This window comes from Tachypleus tridentatus, chromosome 5 (assembly GCF_004210375.1).
Source record: "Tachypleus tridentatus isolate NWPU-2018 chromosome 5, ASM421037v1, whole genome shotgun sequence".
Classification (NCBI taxonomy): domain Eukaryota; kingdom Metazoa; phylum Arthropoda; class Merostomata; order Xiphosura; family Limulidae; genus Tachypleus; species Tachypleus tridentatus.
Window position 1 is genome coordinate 21,101,364 of NC_134829.1, and position 27,974 is coordinate 21,129,337.

The window sequence follows — 27,974 nt, forward strand, 5'->3', positions numbered from 1 at the left end:
ATAGCTTAAGAATTTGATTGATACAAATCACGACCTTTACAGACTTTGTTTGATTTGGTTTACGAATCTGATTCGATGGAATGACCATGACCTATAACTGTTGTTGTATAAAGCTGTAATTCATCAGAAATACTGTACTGTTTGTGCCTGTCTTGTTTTCCATCGAGCAAAAGACTCGACAGAAAATTAAGAAGCTTCTTCTCTTTATTAATTTTCTAGCTATTAACCATCTCTCAGAAATTAACAATTTCTGTATTTTATTATTGTCTGATAGATTATAGTTTAAAACACAGTGTAATTAATAGCTACCAGTGCTTTAACTTCTCGTATAGGCCATTACTCATATTTTTCAAATTTACTTGTGTCCATCTGTTACCTATACCTTTGGACCTTATAACGACGTAACAAGAACAAAAAGCCTTACATCACAATAACACTGAATACAGAGTCATCCGCCATTCTTCTTCCCCGTTAGGTAGAAGTTATCAGCCAATCAGGAAGCGCAAAGAATGTTACCAACAGGTGGGATGTATATGGTTTCCTTACAAAACACGTAGTATAACTACAGCGTGTAACACGCTCCTTTCATTTCCAGCTGTTACCTTGCGTAGCTAAACCGGGAACGTTGGTTACACGCTTAGAGATTTTGTGGCTGGTCACAGACTTCTGAGAAGATGAAGGTTCCTTCTGTTATGTTTATCAGTTTAACATTACTGACCGTAGTGAATTATGTGTACGGAGAAGAATCCACATTGACGTCACTTTTACAGGCAAATGTCACTGAAACAGGAGTTCAGGATATTAAAATACAAACAATTCAAAATGAAACTTCAGTAGAAGTTGATGGAACAACTACTACAACTGTCAATGATAATAACACTGAAATCGTCAAAGAAATGGAGAACTCGACATCTGTTATCACAAATTCAGATAAGAAAAATATGGTAAGAGTTCAAAAGCTTTACCTATTGATTTTGTAGTCCTCAATGTCCATCTACGTGAGCACAATTTTCATTTTTTTAATTGCTTTGATAGTTAATTCGCTCAAACTCAGTCTGTGATATTTGTGGTCTATGTTCTTTAAAACTACTTTTTAAAATGAAGGATAAGAAACCGATTTTATTGGAATTATAAATCGCTTTTACCTTGTTTTTTAAGCTTTGAATGTGATTTATAATTCAAATTACGTAACTTGTTGTTACACATGAAAAACAATTAGCTCCAGTGTATTTTGTTTCAGGTCTAACAAATATTAAAGTAATTGATATTAAAAATATACAGCAAGAATGTAAAAAGAAAAAAAAACGCACATATACAATTCGTAAACGCTAGCATCAGAAAAGCTCACATAGCTGAAACCAAAGTGTGGAAGAAATATTAAATCATAACCAAAACTTAAACTTTTTACTTGGTTTTAAACATGATTTCGCCCTTCTAGTGGTAAATCTGAAGGCTTGTAGCACTAAATATTGAGTTTCGTTACCCATGGTTGGCACATGACAAATAGCCGATTGCCTAAATTTATGATTAAAAACAAATAAACAAATCAATATGTCGTAAACATTTACAATTTACGTTTTTTTATTTAATATTGTTTAATAGAATTAATTTAGTCACAATTACATGTACTCTGTAGTGTCATGTACCTTTTAGAAACTAGTTTGTTTTAAAATAATTTTACTTGCTTGTATCTAAGACGAATTCAGTCGAATAAAGGGATTTAATAATAAAAATAAAAGTCCATACGCATTAATTTATTAAAAAGACAAAACTTATGAGGCTTTTATTTACATAAAGACAAATAATTTTATCCGTTAGAAATAAACCCATGGAATGAGCTCACTGCCAAGAAACTATCTAAAAACAGAGAAGAAAAAGTTTGCACCTGGCTTGAGTTTTCATTAAATCTCACCTTTCAGTGGCTTGGCAAGTTTGTTTTGTTTGTTTGTTTTTGAATTTCGCACAAAGCTACTCCAGGGCTAGCTGTGCTAGCCGTCCCTAATTTAGCAGTGTAAGACTAGAGGGAAGGCAGCTAGTCATCACCACCCACCGCCAACTCTTGGACTACTCTTTACCAATGAATAGTGGGATTGACCGAACATTATAACGCCCCACGGCTGAAAGGGCGTGCATGTTTGGCACGAAGGGGATGCGAACCCGCGACCCTCAGATTACGAGTTGCACGCCTTAACACGCTTGGCCATGCTGAACCAGGCTTGGTAAGAAGTCACGGGCTTATAACATGGGACTTCAATACCTGTAATTGGCGTGGCTCAGATATTTTTTATGTAGTTTTATGTTTAACAGCAAGCAAACTTTCGTTGTATGTCTTAAGTGTATCGTTCAAGACTACAAATAGTATGTACTTACAGTGTTTGTACTTCCTAGGTCTCGTTGCTTAGACTTCATTCCTACACCTGTAAACTATGTGCTTCAAATCGAAGCTAGAAATTACCATGCTTCGCTGATTTAATTACCATAATCGTAAAATGCTGTCTTGCACTTGTTAAAATTACCATACGATAGTCACAAATTTCATTAAGATGGTGGATGTTTCCAAATTTACTTTGGATTCTTTTTTAATTTCGCGCAAAGTTACACGTGGGCTATCTGCACTAGTTGTTTCTAATTTAGCAGTTTAAGACTAAAGGGAAGGCAACTTGTCATCACTACCCACCGCCAACTCTGAGGCTACTCATTTACCAACGAATATTAGGGTTGACCATCACATTATAACGCTCCTGAAGGGGCGAACATGTTTGGTATGACGGAGATTACAACCCATGACGCTTAGATTGCGAGTCGAGCGTCCTAACCACTTGGTCAGGCCGGACCAATATATTTGGTAAGCGAGGCTCTAGCCTTTCATTAAGATGGCGGATGTTTCCAAATATACTTTTGGTAAGTGACTTTCTAACTTCTATGTGATAGATCTCATCTCTTATTCTTTTTTTAATAAAATGTGGGCCCCAATTTCAAGAGTTACATATCTATCCGACCAAGTACGAGTTTTGTGTCAGTAAAAATCGTGGAAAGTAGCGGGTAAAATGAACTTCTTCCGTGGACTTTATAAAGCCTTGATTGTTTGCTTGCTTCTGATGGTTGCGCGAAGCTATAAAAAGGCTATTTGCGCTACCCTTAACTAATTTTTAATTGGTATATTATAGGGAAGGCAGCTTAGTCAATAGCGCTCGTCGCCACTTCGTGATTAAGTGACTCTCTTGTAATAGCAAGATTTGACCGTCACACTTTTTTAATATACAACCTCAAAGTGCTGAGTGGGCTTTTGTGGAAAGGGGCACGAACCTCGAACCTTCAGATTCAGATTTCGGCAAACTAACCACTAGCCGTCATCCGGCTTAATTACATATCGAAGATTCCTATTGAAAAATTGAAAGTCTTTCTTAACTACAAAAATAATATTCACCGTACATGAAAGTAATTTATAAGATATTTATGATTTTTAACACTTTTGAGACTGACTTCTGTTATTGTGTTTTATGTTTCCTGTTCGCCTTTTTACTTTTTTGTCGATTATTTGCTTTATTTTTATATTTCATTTCTTTAAACTTAGAATATCTTAGCCCTGTACCTATCAGAAGACTGACGAAAATATTTCATCTGGTATATTGTTGTAAACACAACTGAAGTACTTAAAGTACACCAATTAGTTTATAATACAGCAAATTAAATTTGGCGCTTTCTTTCTTTTAAGAGGTATTGTGGTAGATAAGTACAAATAATACATAAAAGTAGGCAGTATCTTTTGCATGTGTTTTCGTTATGTAATATTATTTTCTATTATATTTTGTATGCTGTTTAGACTACCTCACCAACAACAGGCGACGAATTTTTTTTTTAAGGCTATATATTATATTATGCAATCTTCACGCAGTTGTCCCTCGTTCATTGCAGCGAGATCCGAAACTATTCTGCTCTTGAATGTCTAAACATCAATCAACCTGGTAATTATTTAACTAAAACAGGTGGTTGAGTAGGTGTAGCTTATTTATCGAAATACAACTGGAAATATACGTGTTTGTTTGTTTTGGAATATCGCGCAAAGTTACACGAGGGCTATCTGCGCTAGCCGTCCCTAATTTAGCAGTGTGAAACTAGAGGGAAGGCAGCTAGTCATCTCTACCCACCGCCAACTCTTGGGCTACTCTTTTACAAAGGAATAATGGGATTGACTGTCATATTATAACGCCTCCACGGCTGAAAAGGCGAACATGTTTGGTGCGACCGGGATTCGAACCCGCGACCCTCGGATTATGAGTCGAACACCTTAACCCACCTGGCCTTGCCGGGTTGAGAAATACACGTGTTTTGTTTTGGTTTGAAATGTCTAGTTTGGAGTTAGTTCTTTAGCTTTCCTATAAAAGGGCCTCAGTAGCACAGTGGTATGTGTGCGGACTTATATTTCTAGAAACCAGGTTTCGATACCTATGATTGAGAAAGCATAGATAGCCCATTGTGTAACTTTGCGCTTAATATCAAAAACAAATGAACAAATAAAACAATCCTACCATAAGTTTTAAAGCACGAAATTAGGTATAATTCAACTTTTTTTCTCTTCCAAAAGCGTGTTTATATATAGCAATAAACTGTAGATAAAGAAAACCAAAGCTCCAAAGAAAATAATAATGCCAGTTTTTCACGATTGTTTGTTTGTTGTAATGCACAAAAGTATACAATGGACTGTTTATGCTTTTGCTTATAACGAGTATCGGAACTCGATTTTCAGGGTTGTAAAACCCACTGACTTACAGCTGAGTCACTGGGGGCAAGTTTTTCAGGGGCCAAAAAGTCTTCAAATTAATTCCTTAAAGCGAAACTTTAGGAGTTATCCTTCAGAAAGAAAATAGTTGATATAGAGTGAAAGAAACAAAACAAGATATTGAACGTGAGGTTTACTACGAATAAACTGAAGCTTCAGAGTGAGGCAAATAACAGAGTATATGGTACATACGAGCGCCATTAAGGGTCGTAATGGCATTACAGTTCCATTTACATCACATCTGCAGGATTTGTTTAGAGCAACATGAATACACTGTAAACATGAAAAGCGTTGCATAAGAATTTCTCAGCCTCAACAAGCCTTTGCCGTTCAATTTATTACTACTTTCAAAACATTGAATGTCAAGGATAAATCGTGGATTTTTAGTCTTTTAAATCGAAAATAACGTACTTTATAAAACGTTTCGATTCAAATAAATTACGCAAATAGTACTTTTTATCATCACTTCGAAGTAAGAGCTTATTAGCAAGATTCTTATTTTGACTTTCGTGAATAATGTTTTTTCAAATATAGTTTTTGTTGAAACATTCACTTACTATTACAGCATGTCTAGAAATGTCTTACTTACCCCATGAGCAGAGAGATTATTCCTGTCTAGCCCCTAACATAATATTGTGCTTCAATGTGCTAAAGATACACGGTTTTTCACTTCATGTACTATTGCTATTTTTTTCTCGAAACACTTTTATTTACGTTCTCATTTGCTCAAAAACAAGCTTTCTTGTTTCACTACCTAGCAAATATGTTCCCTTTTAGTTTCTTTCATTAGTTTCTTCGTGTGCAACTCGCATGTTTTACCGCAAACCTCTGAGCACTAGTTGTGTTGCTTTATATGCAGCCTGTTTTATTAGACACTTTAGATCTAAAAAACTGGTCAGGTTTCTTTCTTGGCTCTTTTATAAAACTTCAGGACACAATAGACTTGATTTATTGTTTTATGTACATCTCATAATATTGATTTCTTAATTGTTTCAGAAACTTCGAAATTCAAGAAACAATCATTGTTGATTAATGGGCAGCTTATGACATTTATTTCTCGGCTTTTTATGAAACTTCAGAACTCAATGAATAATATTTATGTTTTATTTACATCTAATAATATTTATTCATTACCTCTTTCAAAGAATGTTACGGTTCGAGATAAAGGTTCTGTTGCTTTATGCGTAGCTCATAATGTTGCTTTCCAACCTTTTCATAGAGATTTCTGGAGTTTAGAAACAAGCTTCGTTGGTTTGTGTGCAGCTTATAATGTTTTTCTCTTGTCATAGATACTTTAGGACTCAAGATACGGGCTTTATTGTTTCATGTTCTATCATGACATAGCAACTCTAGATAAAAGCTTTATAGATTCTTATGCTTCTTTACAACATCAGCTCATTACCATCAGAACGTTGCTGTAAAGTGTGACTCGAGTTTGTGATATCTTTTTAAAAACTTTAGCAAGTTATGGTAAAAAGATCACTTCATAAGTGATCAAAACTTTTTTCTTTTGCATTTTTGAGAAATCATGTTTGATATTATAAAGTTTGTGTGATAATAATTACTAATTTTTTGTAGAATGCATCAGGAACACCTGACGAGGAAGAAGTAGAGATGACGTCGAACGGCACGAGATCTGAAAACCATCCAATGACGACAACGGAAACGGCTTTAATAAAAAATACAACAGAGGTTTTAACTTCCACATCGAGTTCTCAGAAACCAGTTCAGCCAACATCAGCACGAAAACCACCTGAGGTCAGTTTACTATACACATTTTTTATAACATGAAAACTCTATCTATTTTCACTCATTTAATTTTATAATTACACATAGGCCTTCTGGCGCCCTAATATCTCCCTGGAAATATTTTCAAGTGCACTATCTATTGTTTCTAGTCCAGTGGTGTCCACAGAGGGTCAGTCAAACTTTACAAGAATCAAGTACTAGGTTCCAAGCTGCCTTTGAAACAACTTTTTGCATTGGCGGTCGTCATGACTACGCCTATTGTCTGACGTCTACATTTTCATTTTAACAAACTTTTGTAATAATGACGCGGAAAATCTTAAGTAATCCATTCTAGAAAAATTTCGAAAGACCACATCAATGTGCCATCTCATTTGTTTAGGCAGATAAAAAGTACAAAAGCCCTTTAGAGTCGTAAATAAGCAATTGACTGATGTTTGATGTTTGGTCGAATAGGATTGTTACCAATATAGTTTCTTTGTCAATTTTTCCCATAAATCTGGTCTTGATTTCGAGGAGCAGCTAGAAACTTACGAGGCTTCATAAATTGTAAATCCTTATTCGTTGCGTTGTTAACAGAGACATATCTGGTTTTATACTTTTTTGTGCCTGGTGTTGTTTTTCGTAACCATAACCTTCGCTTTCCGATGAAGGGCGTTGCTCTTGAAAAAATTGAGGGTGTGGTTTCAGAACTGGTTGCTATCCTAAACGCTTTACTGTGTGAGTTTTCCTACTTTCATGGAGAAGAGTGAACGCTCCTCTCTCTTTAGAAATGTCGTGTTTTTTATCTCTGCATTGTTTAAGTCTCTTTATACCGGATATCCTTCCTTGAATAACATATGACATGTTCTTTAGCCAAATATTTATCGTTGGTGACATTACACTGCTGAATGCTTGGATTCCACGTGACCGAAAATATTGTTTTGAATTTTGTTTGTTTTGAATTTCGAGCAAAGCTACTCGAGGGCTATCTGCGCTAGCCATCCCTAATTTAGCAGTGTAAGTCTAGAGGGAAGGCAGCTAGTCATCACCACCCACCGCCAACTCTTGGGCTATTCTTTTAGTAAGGAATAGTGGGATTGACCGTAACATTATAATGCCCCCATGGCTGAAAGGGCGAGCATGTTTTGTGTAACGGGGATTCGAACCCGCGACCCTCGGGACCGAAAATATAGATGCTAAACATGCTTGTCAAGTTACCACAGCTTGCACTGCATCAACGTATGCAAATCTTTTACTTACGTGCAGTAAACTGTACGTGTGATTTACGGAGACCTTTTTTTTACCGTTAAGCGCAAACCTACACAGTTACCACCGTTATGGCTATTTGACTATTTGTTTAGGTTACAAGTTCTCCAATTTACCATAGAGCCATCATGGGGTGGAGAGGCTAAACGATCACAACGTTTTAGCACAATAATACGATTTACTGGTTCTTTAAGGCTTAGCATGGCCAGGTGGGTTAAGGCGTTTGACTCGTAATCTGAGGGTCGCGGGTTCGAATCCCCATCATACCAAACATGCTCGCTCTTTCAGCCATGGAGATGTCATAATGTAACGATCAATCCCACTATTCATTAGTTAAAGAGCAGCCTAGAAATTAGCGATGGGTGGTGCTGACTAGCTGCCTTCCCTCTAGTCTTACACTACTAAATTAGGGACGGCTAGCGCAGATAGCCCTCGTGTAGCTTTGCGCGAAATTTAAAAAACAAACAATACTGGTTCTTTATTTACTTGAATATAGATTTTTCTGAATAATCTAGAAAATATAAACGTACTTGTTACATGAGTGTGTGTTTTCTCATAGCAAAGCTGCATCGAACTATCTGCTGACTCCACCGAGAGGAATCGAACCCCTGATTTCAGCGTTGTAAATCCTTAGACTTACTGCTATACTAACGGGGGGACCTGGCTACCTGAAAAGTTTGAATTCAAAATAGTAAATGAATAAATTCGTAAAGAAATTGTATGAAAAGGCAAACAGCCTAACGCTTAAACTTTATGACTATATCATAAAAGATTCTAGATCATCTGAAATGTAACAAATAATGAGTCATTGTGAGAAAAAGCTTTGCTATACATATAATGAAATATACCAGAAAAAATTTACAATGAAATATTGCATGTTTCCATTTTATATCACCGTGGTTGCTATAACAACAAAAGAATAGAATGCAACTTGCAGGTGCGCCCTGTTTTGTAACTGTAACTGTAGCACAACCGTACGGAACTGCGGGCGCTATAGCAATATAGTGATAGGATATATGTGTGAAGGTACTCCCACTCGCCCTTTGCATGGTATGGTAAATATAACTGTCTGGACGCCACTCTTTATGATGGATGAGTAGGTAAAGGTAAAAGCATATATCTTATAACTATAACAAAGTCCCAATTTAACTGAAATACATAATGCAACATTATTTGTGAAAGATATATCACAGGAAGTCTTTAGTGGGTTCTTTATATTTTTAAACTATTACAATGTCCTAGTTTAACTGCAATACATAATGCAATTTTTTCCTGTGAAGAATGTATCAATATACGTTACAGAAAATTTTTAGTGACTTCTTTATATCTTTAAACTATAACAGCATCCCAATTTAACTTCGTTACATGATTAAACTTTACCTGTCAATAAATGTTACAGGAAATCTTCAGAGCATTCTTTATATCGTTAAATACAACAAAATCCCAATTTAACTTCAATACATAATGCATTAGTAACCATTTGATGTTGCAAAATTATCGCCTTTTATTTCACTTAAACGTTTTTGTGTTCCTCGTTTATTTGACGTAATTAAATAATCACCGTAATCAGAATATATTATCGTTATTCAGCAATGCTGCATTCTGGTTTCTATTTGTAACACGACCAGTTTTCCATTCTTAATAGCCTGAGTCATTCTTATTGCAACATAGTTTTCCATTAATATCTCCAGGTCAACATTTGATTTAGGGGTGACTTAAACCGTAGGCGCCTAACCAGAGAACAAGAAGTACCGCTCAACTTTGAATATTTTTTTAACAAGAGGTTTCTATCGTCACAAGCCCCCACCACATCGGTGGCTCAACGGCGAGTTTGCAAGCCTATGATACTAAGATTTGTGTTTCGATACCCTTTGTTGGCAGTATACAGATAGCCTGCTGGGTAGCTTTGCGCTTAACAACAACCGGGTCAAACCTGTTTGTTACTAGTTTTCTTCTACAAATAAACTTGTCAGGTTCACTAAAGTAGAAGCGTTAACTTTAATTTTTCTCAGTTATATTACATACTTTGCGAAAACTGAAACCAACTCACTGTGTATCATATTGCAGCTATAAATTGCTAAATTAATAACGTCACTTGTGAGTACTAAACTCATTTAATAGTAGTTTAAATAATTCATTCTTAATTGCTTCATAGAATATTTTCAAGCGCAGCTGCAACTTCATACCTTTTCCCTAACATCTGTTGCACAACATTAATATAAGATTTTTCGCTGTACATCAGAACTAATCAGACCAGCTGGATCTCGCTAACAAAGTCATAGTTGAAAACATATTTTAAACAGTTCTCCAATAGTGTAGTATCATATGGAATGTACTTTCCTATCACAAACGCGTTCGTCATTTTTTATCTCTATTTTTTGTGCAACATTTATAGTATGCGATGTGTATAGAGTGGTTTATTTCAAAGATGTCTCTTCAAAGGACTTTAAAAGTGAAAACGAACAAACTCAGATATAAATTGATTTGTGCGCAAAAAAAAAAAAGGTACTATTGGAGATACTTCAAAGTTATTACACTCCTTCGGACGGCAACAACGTTTTGAATGTCGTAGCAAAGCCGTCTCGAGCTATTTGCTGTATCATCCGAGGGAAAGAGGACCTCCTAATTTTGGCGTTATAAATCTGAGGACTTACCGGTGTTCCACCTGATGAAATTGTAACACTTACTACAGATAAATGTTTTACCTATTTTAGCTTAATAATAAATTTCTTGTTTTTATCATTTATTTTACAACAAACCCAAAACACTGAAAGTTTAAATTATAAGCGTATCTTGTACGAATAAGAAACAAAACATTTTGCTAAAACTAAATTTATCTGGCATGTCGTGTTCAATAAATTGTGTCATACCCTAAACATTCAAATCGTAGATTCGTTACATGCATTATTAAATCAATTCAGTTAAACGACTTCATAAAAATAATAAGATGACCCACTTTTAGATATTCCATTGAATTCTAGTGATCGTCTTTCGTCTTAACAAATGATAGAAAAACCGTTAAAACGATGGCTTAATATTTTACAAATATGTAAAGTCTTATAATACTTAACAAGTGTATTGAGAAAGGTTAGAGGCACGTAGAGATTCGAACTGAGGTGTTCTTTCCTTTATAATTTTCACTGTTGTTTTAATGAGATGTTTAAATTTATTTATATACAGATTACGATGTATCAGTCTCTGTTACGTTGGGAGTCAGCACTGGTTTTGAATCTTTCTCTCTCTGTACATATCACAAAAATCATGGTATGATAACTTGTATAAGCTGAGACAACTGGCAGGTGCACCCGAGGTTTATACAGAACATTAAATGTGTGTTTTATCCACGAACCAGAAGGTTTGCAGACTAAACTTAAACCATGTACATATGGAAAATGAGCAGCTTACGTCATACATTCAGGCTGCCGAATGAATCACTGATGCTGCAGTTTGCACGAGATCCTCACGTGGTACGTGAAAATAAACTCTTCTCCCACACACCTGGGTTTTGAGGATACTTCCATAGCTAGGTTTATTCTTGTTGTTACACTTCACTTTTTTCATTACATTGTACGTGAATCAGAGATATTTATTATTAAGTTAACTTTTTTACTTTAAAATTAAAGATATGTACAGGTGATGTGTGCAAATATAGTAACATTTGCGCCAATTCATTGCTGAGACCGTCGTGTCTCAAACAGTATTAGGTGGAACCCTGAGGTTCAATACGATATCTAGAGATTACGAGAAGACATTTTGTGTAAAGGAACATGCCAAGTAAAGGTATGGCTTAAAATCACCTCATTCCATAAATCGTATCGCCCTGTATTCCTTTTTCCATTGCCTGTTTCATTTACGGACGGAGCCTAATGGATGACTCGCTGTAAGTTAGTGGTCACTAATAGTATGGTGCAATGTTAAAAAAACAACAACAACAACAACCTAAACTGAATGTTGCTCCTGATATGAGTATCCATCACTCCACTATCACTCCTAATATTAAACGGATTTGTGAGCAAAAGAAGCAACAACATTTTTTTCACTAAGAAGGAACAAATATTTTAAACTATTTTAAGCCTTCATTTATGTGTTATGATGTTAGGACTTGGGTGCTTCTTTTTTAAATAAAAAACTATTTAATTATGATTAATGTATAAATACAAGAAATAAAAATTAAAGTTCCATAAATTATTTCTGTATGTACAAATATAATAGTTTCTGTGATTTAATTTATTAGCATAAGAATATTTAGTAAAGATTTTGTCAATTGTTTTGCAGCTTAAAGGTGTTCTGTATGCAAAAATGTTTTGTGAAACGATTAGTCAGAGCAAATGACATGGAGTAATAATTTCTTCTCTTCAGAATGCCTTTTGATACCTAAAAACAATAGTTGGAAAGTATTAAATGTACGTTTTTAATGTTTATAAGTTTTGACATTCTCTTAGCATTTCTTTAGTATCTTAGCGGCACATTATAAGTTTCTAAAAGAAATACTTAAAAATTATTTGCGTGGCTTTCAACGGAATTAGCAAAGTATTTTACGTCGTGCGTACATCTGGAAATGATGAATAAGACGCAGGGTAAAAAACGAATAGAAAATGTGTTCTTTCTTCTGGTGGTTCAATGGTAACTATGAGGGTTTATAGCGTTAAATTTGGGGTCCGATTCTTCGAGGAATACATAGCGCAGATGGCTTATTATGTAATTTTGAGTTAAAATAACAATCATCCATTCATTAAACACTACAATTATAATTTAGCAATCATTGGCGAATTTAATGTTTTCGAAAATAGTGTTTTTGTATGTGATATATATAGTACATCCAATAACCACCAAAAGTGTGTCTGTATTTAAACAAAGCAGTGGATATCTTGGGAAAGTCTGTATATATTATTAAATAGAGGTTAACTTTACGGGTCGAAAGGCACATTTTAAGGCACATACTTGGTTTTCCTTTTTCTATCTAGAATGCGCGAAAGAAACTTAATATACACGAAGGGCCCGGCATGGCCAAGCGTGTTAAGGCGTTCCACTCGTATTCCGAGAGTCGCGGGTTCGAAACCCGGTCGCACCAAATATGCTTGCCCTTTCAGACGTGGGAGCGTTATAAGGTGACAGTCAATCCCACTATTCGTTAGTAAAATAGTAGTTCAAGAGTTGGCGATGGGTGGTGATGACTAGCTGCCTTCCCTCTAGTCTTACACTGCTAAATTAGGGACGGCTAGCACAGATAGCCCTCGAGTAGCTTTGTGCGGGGCCTGGCAATGCGACTCGTACCGAGGGTCGGGGTCAAACATGCTCGCCCTCCGCCGTGGGGCGTATATGTGGCGGTCAATCCCACTCGACATTGGTAAAAGAGTAGCCCAAGAGTTGGCGGTGGGTGGTGATGACTAGCTGCCTTCTCTCTAATCTTACACTGCTAAATTAGGGACGGCTAGCACAGATAGCCCTCGAATAGCTTTGTGCGAAATTCCAAAACAAACAAACAATTATAGTCGTGGGTCACGATCTCATTTACATAGAGTTGAGTACGTTATATTAAAAATAATATGATTATGAAAATTCATCCAGTCACTTGACATTTATAATTGATGTGAAGTTACTGTGGAAGGACATGTTATCAACCTACCAAAAATTTTAGGAAAGGAATGAAACGACTCTCTCAATGCACATTGTTTATACACTCGGACAATAAGGAAGTGTTTAGGTCTCAAATTTACAATTTGTAAAATATAACTTATAGTTATTGGTGTTGGAAATAAAGTAAATACAAATTAAACTGCGTACAAGAGTCATTAAAAAACTGTTTTTACCCAAACTGAGCGCGTATCAAGAGAGAATCTATGAACATAAAGGTCAATGGCAAAAGTCTTTCATATGATACAGACAATCGTACTCAAAATAAGTAAGAATCGAAACAAGTAACGCATGTACAAGTTATGTCCACAACATATCAGTTCAACTGTTGCATACTTATAACAAAGCCACATCGAATTATCTGCTGACTCCACCGAGAGGAATAGAACCCGTGATTTCAGCTTTGTAAATCCGTAGACATACCACTGTACAAGTAGGGGCCGAGGAGATGGAGAGCAAAATGCGTATTCATGCTATTTCATACGAAGACATGCAGGTCAAGTAACTGTTTATGAATTTTTGTGCAAACGGATTGTTGAAAGAGGAACTACGCATACGTCGTTCTCATAAAGTACGTGGATTTTAATCATATGGTAAGGAGGAGTAGTATGCTTTGGACATGACAGATCTATAACAAACTCTTTTGTAAGAAAAACTAAGCTGTAGAACTATTGTCAAAGTGCACAATCGTCAGCCAGAATACTAATAAGCATGGTGACATGAGCTGTAATGACGTGGTGAAAAAAAAAAGTTAAATATAACGTATTCAACTTCTATAGACTATCCTGTTTGTTATTATTGTTTTCTAGTGTAACGGAAGCTAGACTTCCTTCATCCGCTTATTTTTTACATCGAAGCAACACATGTTTATGTGTTTGGTTATACATTGGTATTAGTTAGGGCTTGTTGTATAAAAAAGTTTCAAACAGCAGTACCAATACTTTTATAAATTACATACAAATTATCAAAGATATTTGTAAACATTCTATTCTGATATTAACGAGGCAAGTTCAGAAACAAGAACAACCTTAAAACACATGATATTTTATTTCTCGTGGTCTAACCTAATCAGGTTACAATCAACAAACTATCTATATGATGTTGAGAATATAAATCTAGTTCGGGTTAAAACAATACATTTTTTTTACATCTGTCTTTTAGATTCACCACATGAGTTCAATAACACATAGGTGTGATACTACTAACATAACCACATAAAACTTTTTTTGAGAAAGAAATGGTAGTGGTTTAGTGACAAGCGTGCCGGACTGTTGATCCTGAAGATTTACGACTCGCTTGCCGTACTTTGAGGTGTGTGTGCGTTATAGATGTGACAGTCATATCTCACTATTTGATTAGGACGTTGACGGTGAATGCTGTTCACAAGCTAGCTTCCTACTAGTCTATCTGTTCAAAATTAAAAATATCTTGCGCAGATAATCCTTGTGTACAATTGCGTAACTATCAGAAAAAAATCAAATTCCTGAGAATATTTAAAATAAATCATCCTTAAGAGGGCCAAAAGGTGTTAGAAAAAGATAGGTTACTAGGTTAAGACTTTATGTGGATAAGAGAAGACTGTTGTTCTGAAGCTTCTATTTTAGTCGCTACGCATCAGAAAGCACGAAATCAAGCATTCTCATGTTGCAGGTAAACATGAACACCTGGATTGTTGATCGTAAGCTAGCAAATGTCATCAGTGTCGTAGCGTTGTATTGATAGTGCAGTATAGATGTACAACTTCGTCAGTGTCACAGTTTAGTATGGACTTCGTTAGTTTCATAGCATAATGCTAACAAGTATCAGATGCATTAGCCAGCTTCTTCAGTGTTGTACGTGACAGATATTTGCTATTATATATTTATTTTGATATATAGATTTTGTGTAAGTTAAATATTGTATTTAGAAATGTACATAATTCATACTGTTAAATGTCTATTGCAAAAATAGTATAATATAAATTCATCAATAAGTTTTGTGATTGACATAGCATAATGTGGAAACGCAAAGACTTTTCCTCAATGTCGTAGTGTAGTATGGACGCGTCAATACGTTTCGGGTGGGCCCGGCATGGACAGGTAGTTAAAACACGCGGCTCGTAATCCCTCGTTGTTGTTATTTTATAACTGCTTTAAATGCATGTCACCATCGTGGAAATATGTAAAATATAATGTTGTAACCAAGAGCGGGATGACCTGGCATGGCCAAGTGTGTTAAGGCGTTCGACTCCTAATCCGAGGGTCGCGGGTTCGAATCCCTGGCGCACCAAACATGCTCGACCTTTCAGCCGTGGGGGCTCTATAATGTGACGTTCAATCCCACTATTCATTGGTAAAAGGGTAGCCCAAGAGTTGGCAGTGGGTGGCGATGGCTAGCTGCCTTCCCTCTAGTCTTACACTGCTAAATTAGGGACGGCTAGCGCAGATAGACCTAGAGTAGCTTTGTGTGAAATTCAAAACAAACAAACCAAGAGTAGGTATTGACCTATTAATAAAACCACTCTACTTACTTACTCACTCGTTTATAATGCACTGGAATCAAAATCCAGTTTCTTGCGAAACATTCAGTTCGTAAGAAATAAATAATAATTTAAAAAGAATTACGTAAATATTTTTACAGGAGTTTCAACCTTCTAAACTCAGATTAAGGCCCGACATGGAGAGGTGGTTAAGGCACTCAACTCGTAACCTGAGGTTCGTTTGTTTGGGAATTTCGCACAAAGCTACTCGAGGGCTATCTGAACTCCCCCTAATTTAGTCTACAGCTCATCAAACATGCTCTCTTTACCAATGAATAGTGGGATTGACCGTCACTTATCACCCCACGCCGTGGCGAAACCGCGACCCTCGGATTACGAGTCGCACTACTATAATGTATCTGTCAATCCCACTATTCATTGATAAAAGAGTAGTTCAAGACTTGGCGATGGGTGGTAATCACTAGCTGTATTCTTGCTAAATTAGATACAGCTAACGCAGATATCCCTCATGCGCGAAATTCAAAACAGACAAACAAACTCAGATTAAGGCGTACTGACCAATTACTCAATAAAATACTTTTTTTCTTATTAAGTAAACATTCGCTATCTATCTCGATATTTTTTTTATATTTCTTGAGAGCTTTGTTCTTAGCTGATACTGACACGCGCGTTATTAAATGACATGTAGGCGGTGTATGCTTTGAACTGTGTACTTACCACGAAGTTTATCTTACCAATTGAAAGAGTGTTTTCCTTTTATGAAGCAAAACAAACGGTAAAATATTGTGTACATGAAGCGCACATTTTGTGTGAAACGTGAAATTCAATTATACGCATCGGCATCTGATACAGCGTGACAGCAACGGAAGTTGGATATCAATGATGTTGAATGTATAATTTACTCGCATTACACGCAATCCGGATAAACCGGCAGATCCATAGCTTATTTATATCAGAATGTTAATACCTATACTTTTTTTTATTGTACTAGAAGTATAATTCCTGTATTAGATCCACACAAGATAATAGTCCTGTTATGCTGTCTAAAACACGCATCTGTTTAAGTTGCAGGGAAGTGTCTTTTCATTGCATCATAAAAAACAGAAAAAAAACGTTCATTAACCTTGACTGTTTTAACACAACACTCGGCGTTGGAAGACAATAAATCAAAAACCACGTACCACAGAGTTTTGTACCACAATGAATAAACATTTACAGGTCTTTAATTTTATTTTAATTTCGTTATTTTGATTTGAGGTTCAAAAATGTGTTGTTGTTTTTTACTGATTCACCAAGTGTAATTTAATAAATGGACTTTTAATAATATTTAAACATAAAGAGACAGAACAAGGAGATTTGGACTCCTTTTTGAAGTATTATGTACAAAATCACTGAAACAGAAAAGACCAGTCGGATTTTTGTTTAAACATACTGTTAAAAGTAGTGGGTTTGTGGTTTTCGCTTAACCACGTCTCGTGCGTGACAAGGATACGCTGTAAGTAAAAAAAAAAAAAAGTGAGATTGAGGGTTAGTAACCTGTGTAATACAAGCTAACAAAGGTGTTTCCCGCCCATATACTGGCTTTGACGATATACATGTACCCTGGATGGACTAGAGGTGGCTTAAGTCAACCTACTATTGAAACTAACTAAGCTTGTCACACACTACAGAGAATATTTAATTGTTTTGGGACTTACAGTCACAAGAGTATTACCACGGTCTGTCTAGGCCTTTATTTTGGAACTTAAAAAATTCATGTTTTCTGGGTAAATACATCTTCAAGCAACACTGGAGACGACGCAGTTATGATGAAGCTTAAGTTAACTAGTGGATAAAAGCATATATGAAAAAGGATAGGTGGATATTTTTACTTTATATCTTTATTGTAATGGAGCTTGTGATGTACCTGTCCAAAATTCGGATCTCGGAAATGACCTCATCAATCACATCTGAGTGATGTTTTTACAACCAGGCAATATTTTTATAGCTGAGTGATAAATAAAACATTTGAAATTTCCCTAGAAATAATATGTTTCAGTTTTAACCAATGAAAGTTACAAAAAGTAAGTTTTAAATATAAAACAACTTTGGTGAAAATGTTGTGAGTGTTCCAACAGAAAAGCATGGGACTTTCTTTGATAACAGAGTCTACAGGGAAATACTTCAGTAAAAATCTACTCTTTGATCTAATGCTGTGATAATAGATCATTTTAAACTAACATTTCAATAAAATCCTTTTTCTCATGGATGGTGAACGTGATTGCATGTTTTGTATGAGTACATTATCGTAGAATTGTCAGACAATTCCAGAGAAGCCCGCAAACTTCCACATAAACTACCAGTTATACTTTCTCGGAGAGGGGGTATTTCTGTTAGTTAACTTAATGTCACGTGACCAACATGAATGAGCCAATAAAATGTATCAGATAAGTAGTGTCCATTGCGACAGAACTATTTTAATGGATACAACTAGGTAGGAAAAGATCCATATCTGACTAAAGTGACATCTACCACGTTTGTGTACTTTTCGTGTCACTATCAGTTATGGTGTATTTATACCTGACTGAAGTGACATCTACCACGTTGGTGTACTTTTCGTATCACTATCAGTTATGATGTATTTGAGCACTTCAAATGGCTTTGATCATATTTTACCAACTGTGACACTGTGTAGACATTATTTTTTCGAGTACACTAATGCAATCTTAACATTTAAAAAGGAACACTAGTAACATACTAGATAACAATACTCTAAGTTTTAAATACTCATAAATGTATCAGTATTAAAAGTCAGTTGTAAAGATTATCTGGAAAGAGACCATATTGCATTGTGATTGGATATGTGTTTATAAAAGGAACTGAGAAGACCAATGTATGTACACACACACACACATATATATATATGCACTACTACTGGAGCTTTATATTTTAAGATTGAATCTGAAAAGTGGCCCTGTAGATATATCTTGAAATTCCTAAGAACTGAATAAGTTATTGAGGAAGGATCTGAAAAAGGCCAAAAAGTTAGATTAACAATAAACAGTATTAAATACTCTACAGTTGGGAATATAAAGTAATGACAAAATACAAAATATATTGATAGAGGAAATCTGGAGTTTTTTCTAATGAAAGGAACATTAGCCACAGGTAATGATGATAATATTTTTGTTATTCTACAATTAACGTTTTGAAATTTCTCAAATATTATATAATACGGTTAACGAATAAATAATATTAACTATTTTATTTTTTATAGCTATACAAATGAATTATAAGCTGCTCTCACTGTGCAACAGTCAATTTGAGGTAATTTGGGATCAGGCGTTTACGTGCTCCGTAAACACAAGAATGCCCGGATTATAGATTCTGAGCTACTAACCTTCGTTAATGTCATAAGTGTAGTATGAATGCGGTAGTTAGCTTTCTTCAATGGCATAATGTAGTATACATGCGATAGTAACCTTTATCAGTGTATGTTGTAGATACGCTAACAAACTTTGTTAGTGTCATATAGTAGTATAGTATTAAGTTAATTTAAAATTAATTTGAAAAAGTTATTCAAAACCAACAACAACAAACTAATTCTAAAGTTTTGCAATTATAACATTTTTCTAAATTAGTCCCCAACTCATCTTATTAAAAGCAGACGATTATAAAGAAATGTTTACAATTTACTTCCATAGCTAAGAGTTTTAATAACAAAATATGGCGGGGGTACTTGAGCAGGAAACGGACAATATGTCAACCAAATTTTGTTTATAGTCTACCTTTTTGTTTATTCTTGAAGATATTTTAAAAATTTGTTTGTTTGCAATTTTAGGTATGTTTGTTTCAAAGTAAGAATCTAATCAGGTAGTTAATTTGGTAATTATAACTTCTGTTTTTCAAGATGAAAAATTTCACATTGTTGCAAAAAAATCGGCACTTTGTTGCATAAAATTGGCGTCTCATTAGAGAGAAATGGTTCTAATTGAAGAAAACAATTGTCAAACACATTTTTCATTCAAATGCAAGAGACTAAAATTTCAGAAAATGATTGAAAAATACAAAAGATGTGCGAAGAAAAACAATTTTGTTTGAACACAAAAAAAATGACGATTCATATAAAGAAAAACTTAGAGTAATTGCCCACAGTTGAAACCTTGTTGAAAAACAACTTTTAGAATATTTTTAAAAAACAGATAAATTTTGGTGGTCCACTTCATTTGTTTACAACATTCAAGTCTCATAGTTAAAATTTTTCACAAAGTATGAACCTTATGCTTTATGAAAATAACACCAAATTTTTGCAAACATCTGTATTTATGAATAGTAAAACAATATCAAAAGTTAGTTTGTTTTAAAACGAGATCCAGTAATCATGAACCCTTCGGTGGACTCAGCAGATAGCCCGATGTGATTTTGCAATAAGAAAAACAAACAAACAGTAATAATGGAGATGAAACATTGTCCTGGATGCTAGTTAAGCAAGTGTAGCAACAGTAATAATTCGTTTGTGTAAAAATGCTATTTATTTCTTCCAGATACAACATAAAATTAGGAAGAAATTAAAAAAAACAACTAAATGAACAGCTTCATTGGCCAATATGTTATATTTTTAAAAATAAAACCACCTTATGTCTATAAAAAGCTGTTTTCAAATATAATTTTCTTTACAGTCCTCTACTGGTAAAAAGGAAAATTCTGGAAGTGTTTTGAACTTGTCTTCTACCTTAGTGATTTTGGGATTCTCTACCTTGTTATTACACTAGGAGTCGTTTGGGTAAGTCAAGATTATTTCTTGGAAATGCAATTGTTTCGTATTTGCTAAACTGATCTTGTGTGTTAGGCTTAATTTATATAAGTAAAGTGCATCTGCAATGTTTTCCAATACTAGTTTGATCTTATCTCAAAATATAGATGACTTACTAGTAATATGAAAAACGACTCATAAAGGAAATTTTTTCCAAGATAAATAGATTAACACTCTTGTTTACCAGGACATTTGTCGAGCTAAGTTTTTTAACAAACAAAGTAAGTATTCAATAAATTTTAGTAATACTGACTAAATTAGAAAAAAAATTGTTCAAAGATTAACTTGTTTGTTTGTTTAAGCACAGAGCTAAACAATAAACAGAGATCGAACCATAAATTTTAGCTTTACAAGCCCTAACGTTTACAGCTATATCGCTAAGGGTTCGATTAACTATTAATTTATTTTTTATTTCAGCACAAAATTTGCGCAATGAACTGAGTTGTTGCCCTACACAAAGATCGAATCACAAATTTTGTTTACAACTAAGCCAAAAATACAGTTTTATTAATAAGTATTATAATTATAATTGAATAAAATTGTTACAATATTTCTAGTAAACAGTTGTTAAATATAAGTATTTAATTATTGCAAGCACACAGTTGTTTTTTAAAGTTGTAACCAATCGATTTCAATGCTAATCTTTTCTTTTCAACAGAACTAAATCTAACACGTAATTATAAATATTTACCAAAAGTTATATGGAAACTTTTACTGTTTTTAATGACATAAAAACCCAATGAGAATTGAACCTAGCCCGGCATAGCCATATGGTTAAGACAATGGACTCGTAATCCGAGGGTCGCGGGTTTGAATTCTTGTCAGACCAAACATCCTCGCCTTCTCAGCCGTGGGGGCGTTATAATGTGACGGTAAATTCCACTATTCGTTGGTAAAAGAGTAGCCCAAGTGTTGGCGGTGGGTGGTAATGACTAGTTGCCTTCCATCTTGTCTTACACTGCTAAATTAGGGACGGTTAGCAGAGATCGTCATTAAATAGCTGTGCGCAAAATTCAAAACAAACCACATCAAGAGTTGAACTATTTTATGACAGTGTGCAAATGCTAAAAAAAACAAACAAACTGTATGTTATATGTGTATAAGCTAACTGTAGAAGGTTGCCCACAAAAGTAAACTTTGGCTAAATATTTTGGTTGAGTTGTTAAGCGCAAAGCTAGAAAATGGATTATTTGTGCCTTGTTGACCATAAGTATAGAAACTTGAATTTTAGCTTCGTAAACCTGCAGAATTACGGTTGAGACGCTGAGGGGGAAGGGAGCTTTAGCTAAAATAAATATTATTATTCTCCTAATATTCATATGTATGTTAATTTCTGTAAAAATCAGCACAAAAAATTACAGTTTTGGTGGTAACTAATCACCATAACTGTTGTTTTTTGCAGCTTTTAGCTATGCGGCCAAAACCGAGCAATTTCGATATATTTTAAACAAGTACTTGTTACTAAACTTTTGAGCTATAATAATTAAAGTAAATGCTTTCTTATTAGTGACAGTGACGCAAAAAAAGAAAATACGACGAAAAGCCTCCGCAGGACGAAACTAGGTACACGTTGAAACGAACGGAACTTTAGAGAACGTTGGCTCGAATAACACAATCTCGATACTGGTTTATATGAAAGTAAAATAACCCGTGCAACAAGTTCTGAGGCACTTATAACGAAACAAGAAAGTGACCTGTTTTGTGAGTTTTAACCTTTTAAGACCAGACCTTTCCTTTATATGTGTTTGTCATGAGCAGAGTAAATTGTGTGTTGAGAAACAAATATGGCGTCGTTAAGGATACATTTGTTTAGTGGCTCTAGTATGCAATACCACATGTATGTTAGGAAAACATAATATTTCGAGATGAAACAAAAGTCACTCTTCGAGTTTCGAAAAGGAATTATGGTAATAAAGATCTATTTTAGCAAGCAAAATGAAAACAAAGTATTGGTAATAACTATAGATTAATGCAATGCTTTAGTTAGATTATTATTATTATTATGTTTCTGAATTTTCACCCAGAGCTATACAATAGGTAAAAAGGATGGGTATTTCAAGTTATTGTTGTTTGTCGAATTTCGCGCAAAACTACTCGAGGGCTATGTACCATAGAGGTCCTTAATGTTAGACCAGAGAGAAGGTAGCTAGTCAACACCACCCACGCCTATCGTTGGTTATTCTAATCGTGTTTCTTGTAAGGAACCTAAGCTCTCAAAGTGTGTGGCGCATTGTTTTTTGTTTGTGCAGTGAAAAAGCGCGAACTACGGAACATTAAATCCACAATCTAGCTTGTTAGCCACTGGGGTAAAGCGTTGCTGGGCACTACATAGATTATTAGGCGGATGAATAAATAAGTGGATAAACAGACAAATGTTTATATACATATCTGAGGGTCGCTGGTTCGAATCCCCGTCGCACCAAACATGCTCACCCTTTCAGCCGTGGGGCTTTATAATGTTACGGTCAATCTCACTAATCGTTGGTAATAGAGTAGCCCAAGACTTGGCGTAGGTGGTGATCATTAGCTGTATTCATGCTAAATTAGATATAGCTAACGCAGATATCTCGCGTGTAGCTATGCGCGAAATTCGAAAACAAACAAACAAATATGTATATAGAGATTCTTTTTTTATTTCACAAGGCTTTTCCTTGTGGTAAATCTCTGGATTTTTGAGATAACTTCCTGCTTAAATCATTCGATTCCACAAAATATTTTCCGTACTTTAAACTCTCGGTGTGTCACAATAGTTACAGTCAGTCCAGCGAATGATGAGTAATAGGATACTGTTGAACAGCTGTCTTCCCACCAGTCACTTGTTGAAAATTAAAGACAGTGCCAGAGAAACTTTTTATATTTGCCATAAATATTTACAAGATACAAATTTTATTTCAGGGTCACGATTTTGAGCGGTCACTTGATATTCTTCACTGGATTTTTGTCACATCGATTCTACAAAAAGACAGGAAGTGTTTCCCAAAGATTATTGAAAACGTAAAAGGTATACCTTTCGATCCATTTGGAAACTGCAACAGGACAAACCACTAAACATAGTTTGTGTGGAAATTTATTTGTGGAGAATAACTTCAATCAAAGTACTATTTATACATTTTACTTTAGATATTATATATTATATATTTAAAGGAACTAAATACAAGCTATAATATAAAATATACAAGTGGAAATATATTCTGACAAAAAAGTGTACTCGATGGATTTTATGTTTCTCTTTTCTTTTAACTGATTTCATGAAATAGCTAATTATTCATTAAATATCCACAATTTTCTTCTGTAATAATATTCATTGCAAAGAAGTGTTATAGAAAATGGTTTCTTATTTCATGTAATACGCCATGTTTGTACGAGATAAAAACGTAAAAATAAGATAAAAATATAACGAGAACATTCGGGATCATTGGACAGCCAAAATCCTTGTGCGAAACTCCAATTTTAAGTTAAATAACTTCTCTGTTTGTTTCAGGGTGTCCTTTAAAATACACATGGTACGGTTTATAAAAGTTCAATGTTAATGCTACTGACTTTCTATAATGTGTAAGGTGTTATCGCATCTTTTATTTGTCGCTTGAAATTGTTTAATAACGTAGTTTATTTGCATAAACAAATTAAATAGTGGAATCTCACAAAAACCAAATAAAGTATAAAACGAAAGCCTCATACATTTGAAACTAAACAGCAGAGTCTTTAGATCTGGGGCCATTAAAACTAGACCTAGTGCCTTTAGACTTGGGAATAGTGAATGCTTCATTAAAGAAAATTATGCGAACCTTGTATAATACATATCAAGAGGTAAACCTCTAACACGCCGTTTTCTCTGTATGTAGTAGTCACCAGGAAGCTGGTGATTATGGTCTTCTACAGATCTCTTATTCTTGTGGTACAAAAAGTTCCAGTGTCGATACATCCATTCATTTAGATAGAATCTTGACGTATGTCAACTTCCACGGTTTCTCCTTCCTTCAATTTTACAGTTACGGCTAAACTTTCATTTTCTTTTTCCCTCATAATATGTCCGAGAAACTTCAACTGTGTCTTTCTGTTGTCAGTCGACAGTTTGTTTTTGTAGCCTGCTTTTGACAATATATTTTCACTTGAGGTGTGACTTGTTCAACACACCTTTAGGGTGTGCCTTTAAAACCACAACTCAGTTGTTTTATTCTCTTTTCCATACTTGGCGATACTGTCCAAATTCTGATGCATATGTGAGAACTGGTATAATATAGCAATCAAAACCTTTAACTTCGTTTCCTTAGCTATTTTACTGTTTGTCAATATATTTTTCGTTTTTTGAAATGTATCTTTGCCATCCATATTTCCTGTTTTATTTCATGACTACATTTACTGTTTCATGTTATCAAGCTTCACAGGAATTTATTTACTTACATTTTCTACACTGACATCCATACAGAAGTGATCTTTATAGTTGCCACACATTCTGTTACATACAGTTAATGCTTAAACCATTCTCCTCGCTTTCGCTGACAACTTTTATCTAAAACTCTTTACAGACACTCTTCTGAATCAGTTATTAAAACTCTTACAAGCATAAAGCAAGTTGTTCAAGTTTTGTCTGCCAATGATCAGTACTACTAAATCCCTGGTTTCCCTCAGGACTTTCTCACTGTACAAATCATGTTAAAATACACAGAAATGACTTACGCCTCTCTTAGTTTGGATATAATCACTAACTTAACTTTCTATCTTCACTACCACAGTTTTGTACCACTAGAGGTTTCTTAAAATTCTCAAGTCTTTACCATCAGTTTCCAGTCCTTTTAACTTTGTGAATAACTTCACACGTTTGACTCCATCGAAAGCTTTAGTATAATCGATAAAACACAAGAAAAAGTCTTTCTTCACTTCTATTGCCCTTTCTTAAACAATCTGTACCACGAAAACAGAACTTATAGAACTATGATATTCAATAAAACCACATTAAACTTTTACAATATCCAATCTTATTGTACAACATGGTCTTATTATCAACATCTCTGATAGGATCTTTGTCATGTGGTTCCTTAAACTGATGATTCCATGGTATTCACAGTCATTGGTTCTAGGAAAGTGCATTCAAGATCAATGATTCTTGGGTACTTCACCACTTTCATAAACCTCATTGGTAATAGTTCTTAACTTCTCTACACCAAGTTCCTCAATATATTTTATTATCATGTTTACTAGCCAAACTCGATAGCTGTTAGAATATCATAGGTTTGAAAACAGGGCGTTTATAATGGTCAATGTTGCGTTGAGAAAAAGAACCCTACAAAAGAGAAACAACCGAAAGATCCTTTAGAGGCAGTTAATCACATTAAAGGTGACCAGAAGCGAATAGTGGTCCCATTATATTTATTCACTCCTATCTATTTGTTCACAATAAAAACAAAATTATCAATTTCACCTGACTGTTTGCTTTACCAGACGACAGATGGCTAAAAAGACAGAATAGCGAAAACTTTGTCGTCAAGGTTATTACAAAGTCCAATTTACAATGAAGTCCATCATTCCTGTTCTATGAAGTGGGAGTATCCTGTTAAGAGCCTTGGGCTTTGTCATGTAGATTATATTGTTTGAAATTAGTTCCTGTTGTAGTGTCTGTTTGTCTTTATGCACACACAATAAATAAAAATAGCACTAAGAAGGTTGTCCTGAAAAAGGATTAAAAATTTTACTAAATATCATGAAAATTATGAATTTATTTTTGTACACTCTTGAAACTATAAATAATTATTTGTCGTAAATAATTTGTATAGTCGGAAACAAGTAATAAACATTTTTTTTATATTTGTATAAGCTAACGATAAAATGGATTGTGAATTTAAATATATAATGCTCACAAAATCTGTTTTCGTATTCTTACCCGATTTGGCATTATAATTAGAAATGATTTCACATCCTATAATATTAACTTTAAAACATTATCCTTAAGTAACACAAGTTAAAAAGTTGTATTTGTGATTCATATGTATATATCTTCAAACAACAAGACAGAAAAGCAAAAGGCGTTTCATAAAAAAAAACATATACACAAGAAATTAAAATAATGGAAGGGTGTGAAGTGAACCATAGTAGTTACATAGCAGGAGGGGTATACCGTCTACGAAATTTAATCTCTATTGGCAAACAACAGGGATACATCGTTTATCAGCTATAATTTCTATTGGCAAGGGGTAAGGATATACTGACTATCAAGTTAAACTTCTATTTGCAAGTGGTAGGGATATATCAAATATCAGATTTAATTTATATCGTCAAACGTTATGGATTCATTATCTACTAGATTTTTATTTTATCTACGTTGAAGTCCCATCGTATAAAGCCATTTGTGGGAAAATAATTGTTCCTGGTGAAAGAGGCTTACAAAAATAAAACAGGGTGTTACACTGAGATCATTACAGGTGATCAGAAAAACTTACACTTCGAATTTGGCATGTCAGCTCTTCTAACAGTTAATTAACTACATGAGTAGTACAATAAAATATGTGATGTATAGGTTCAAAATAACTACTATTACGAAACTGGAAAATGAAAAAATTCCCTCCGCATTCCAAGATGTAACAAAAACAAACAAATCACTCAAGTCCTATTTTGTAGTCTAAAAAGTTGTTTTATTTATATATGTAGAAAATTTATTCACTTTATTTAAATCCAAAAGTTAACGATAAACCTGAAGAGCACTTGAAGATGCCATGGAATATGTATAAGGAAATCAATCCTGTTAATTATAGTTAAACACATTGTTAGCGGAGAAGCGTAATTGTCAACAAAAATGCAGTACGCTAAGTAAACAATGTGTTTGATGTTTAAAGGATTGTTCGTAGTAATCTAACAAATAGTACTACGGTAATTTCTGGAATTTCTGTTTTTGTATTCCGTAGTATAAATGTAAATGTAATAAACGCACGTGTGTACTTCAAAAAAAATGTTTATTCGACATTTTTCAATTCTTAAGTGATTTTGGTACAAGAGCACCTTATTTTTGTGAATCCAATACTTTCTTGTCTCTAAATATGCGAATGCTTCAGGAAATAATGTTTTAATCGACTTTTTGCATTTTGATTTGTAGATTTTGATCTTATCCTAGAGGGCGGGGTAATAAAAATATCTTCACTCTGTATACTGTTGATTGTTTTAGATTTTCATACGGTGATTTTTTTCGATCAGAATTATATGGAAGTTTAAAATATTTTGAGAATAATTATAAATGTACATTGCATACATGAAATATTTCGTGTTGTAATTATTTAAATGATTACCCAATAAAAAAATCTGATATA

At 34.4% G+C, this 27,974-nt stretch overlaps 1 protein-coding gene across 1 annotated transcript; it reads left to right on the forward strand.

Moving 5' to 3' along the window:
* Window positions 1-525: 525 nt before the first annotated feature.
* Window positions 526-27,974, forward strand: LOC143250673 (uncharacterized). The gene is made up of 4 exons (XM_076501564.1): window positions 526-944; window positions 6,359-6,538; window positions 20,546-20,649; window positions 23,575-27,974. Exons 1-3 carry the CDS (start codon window positions 675-677, stop codon window positions 20,636-20,638), a joined length of 543 nt encoding a protein of 180 aa, XP_076357679.1. The 5' UTR covers window positions 526-674; the 3' UTR covers window positions 20,639-20,649; window positions 23,575-27,974.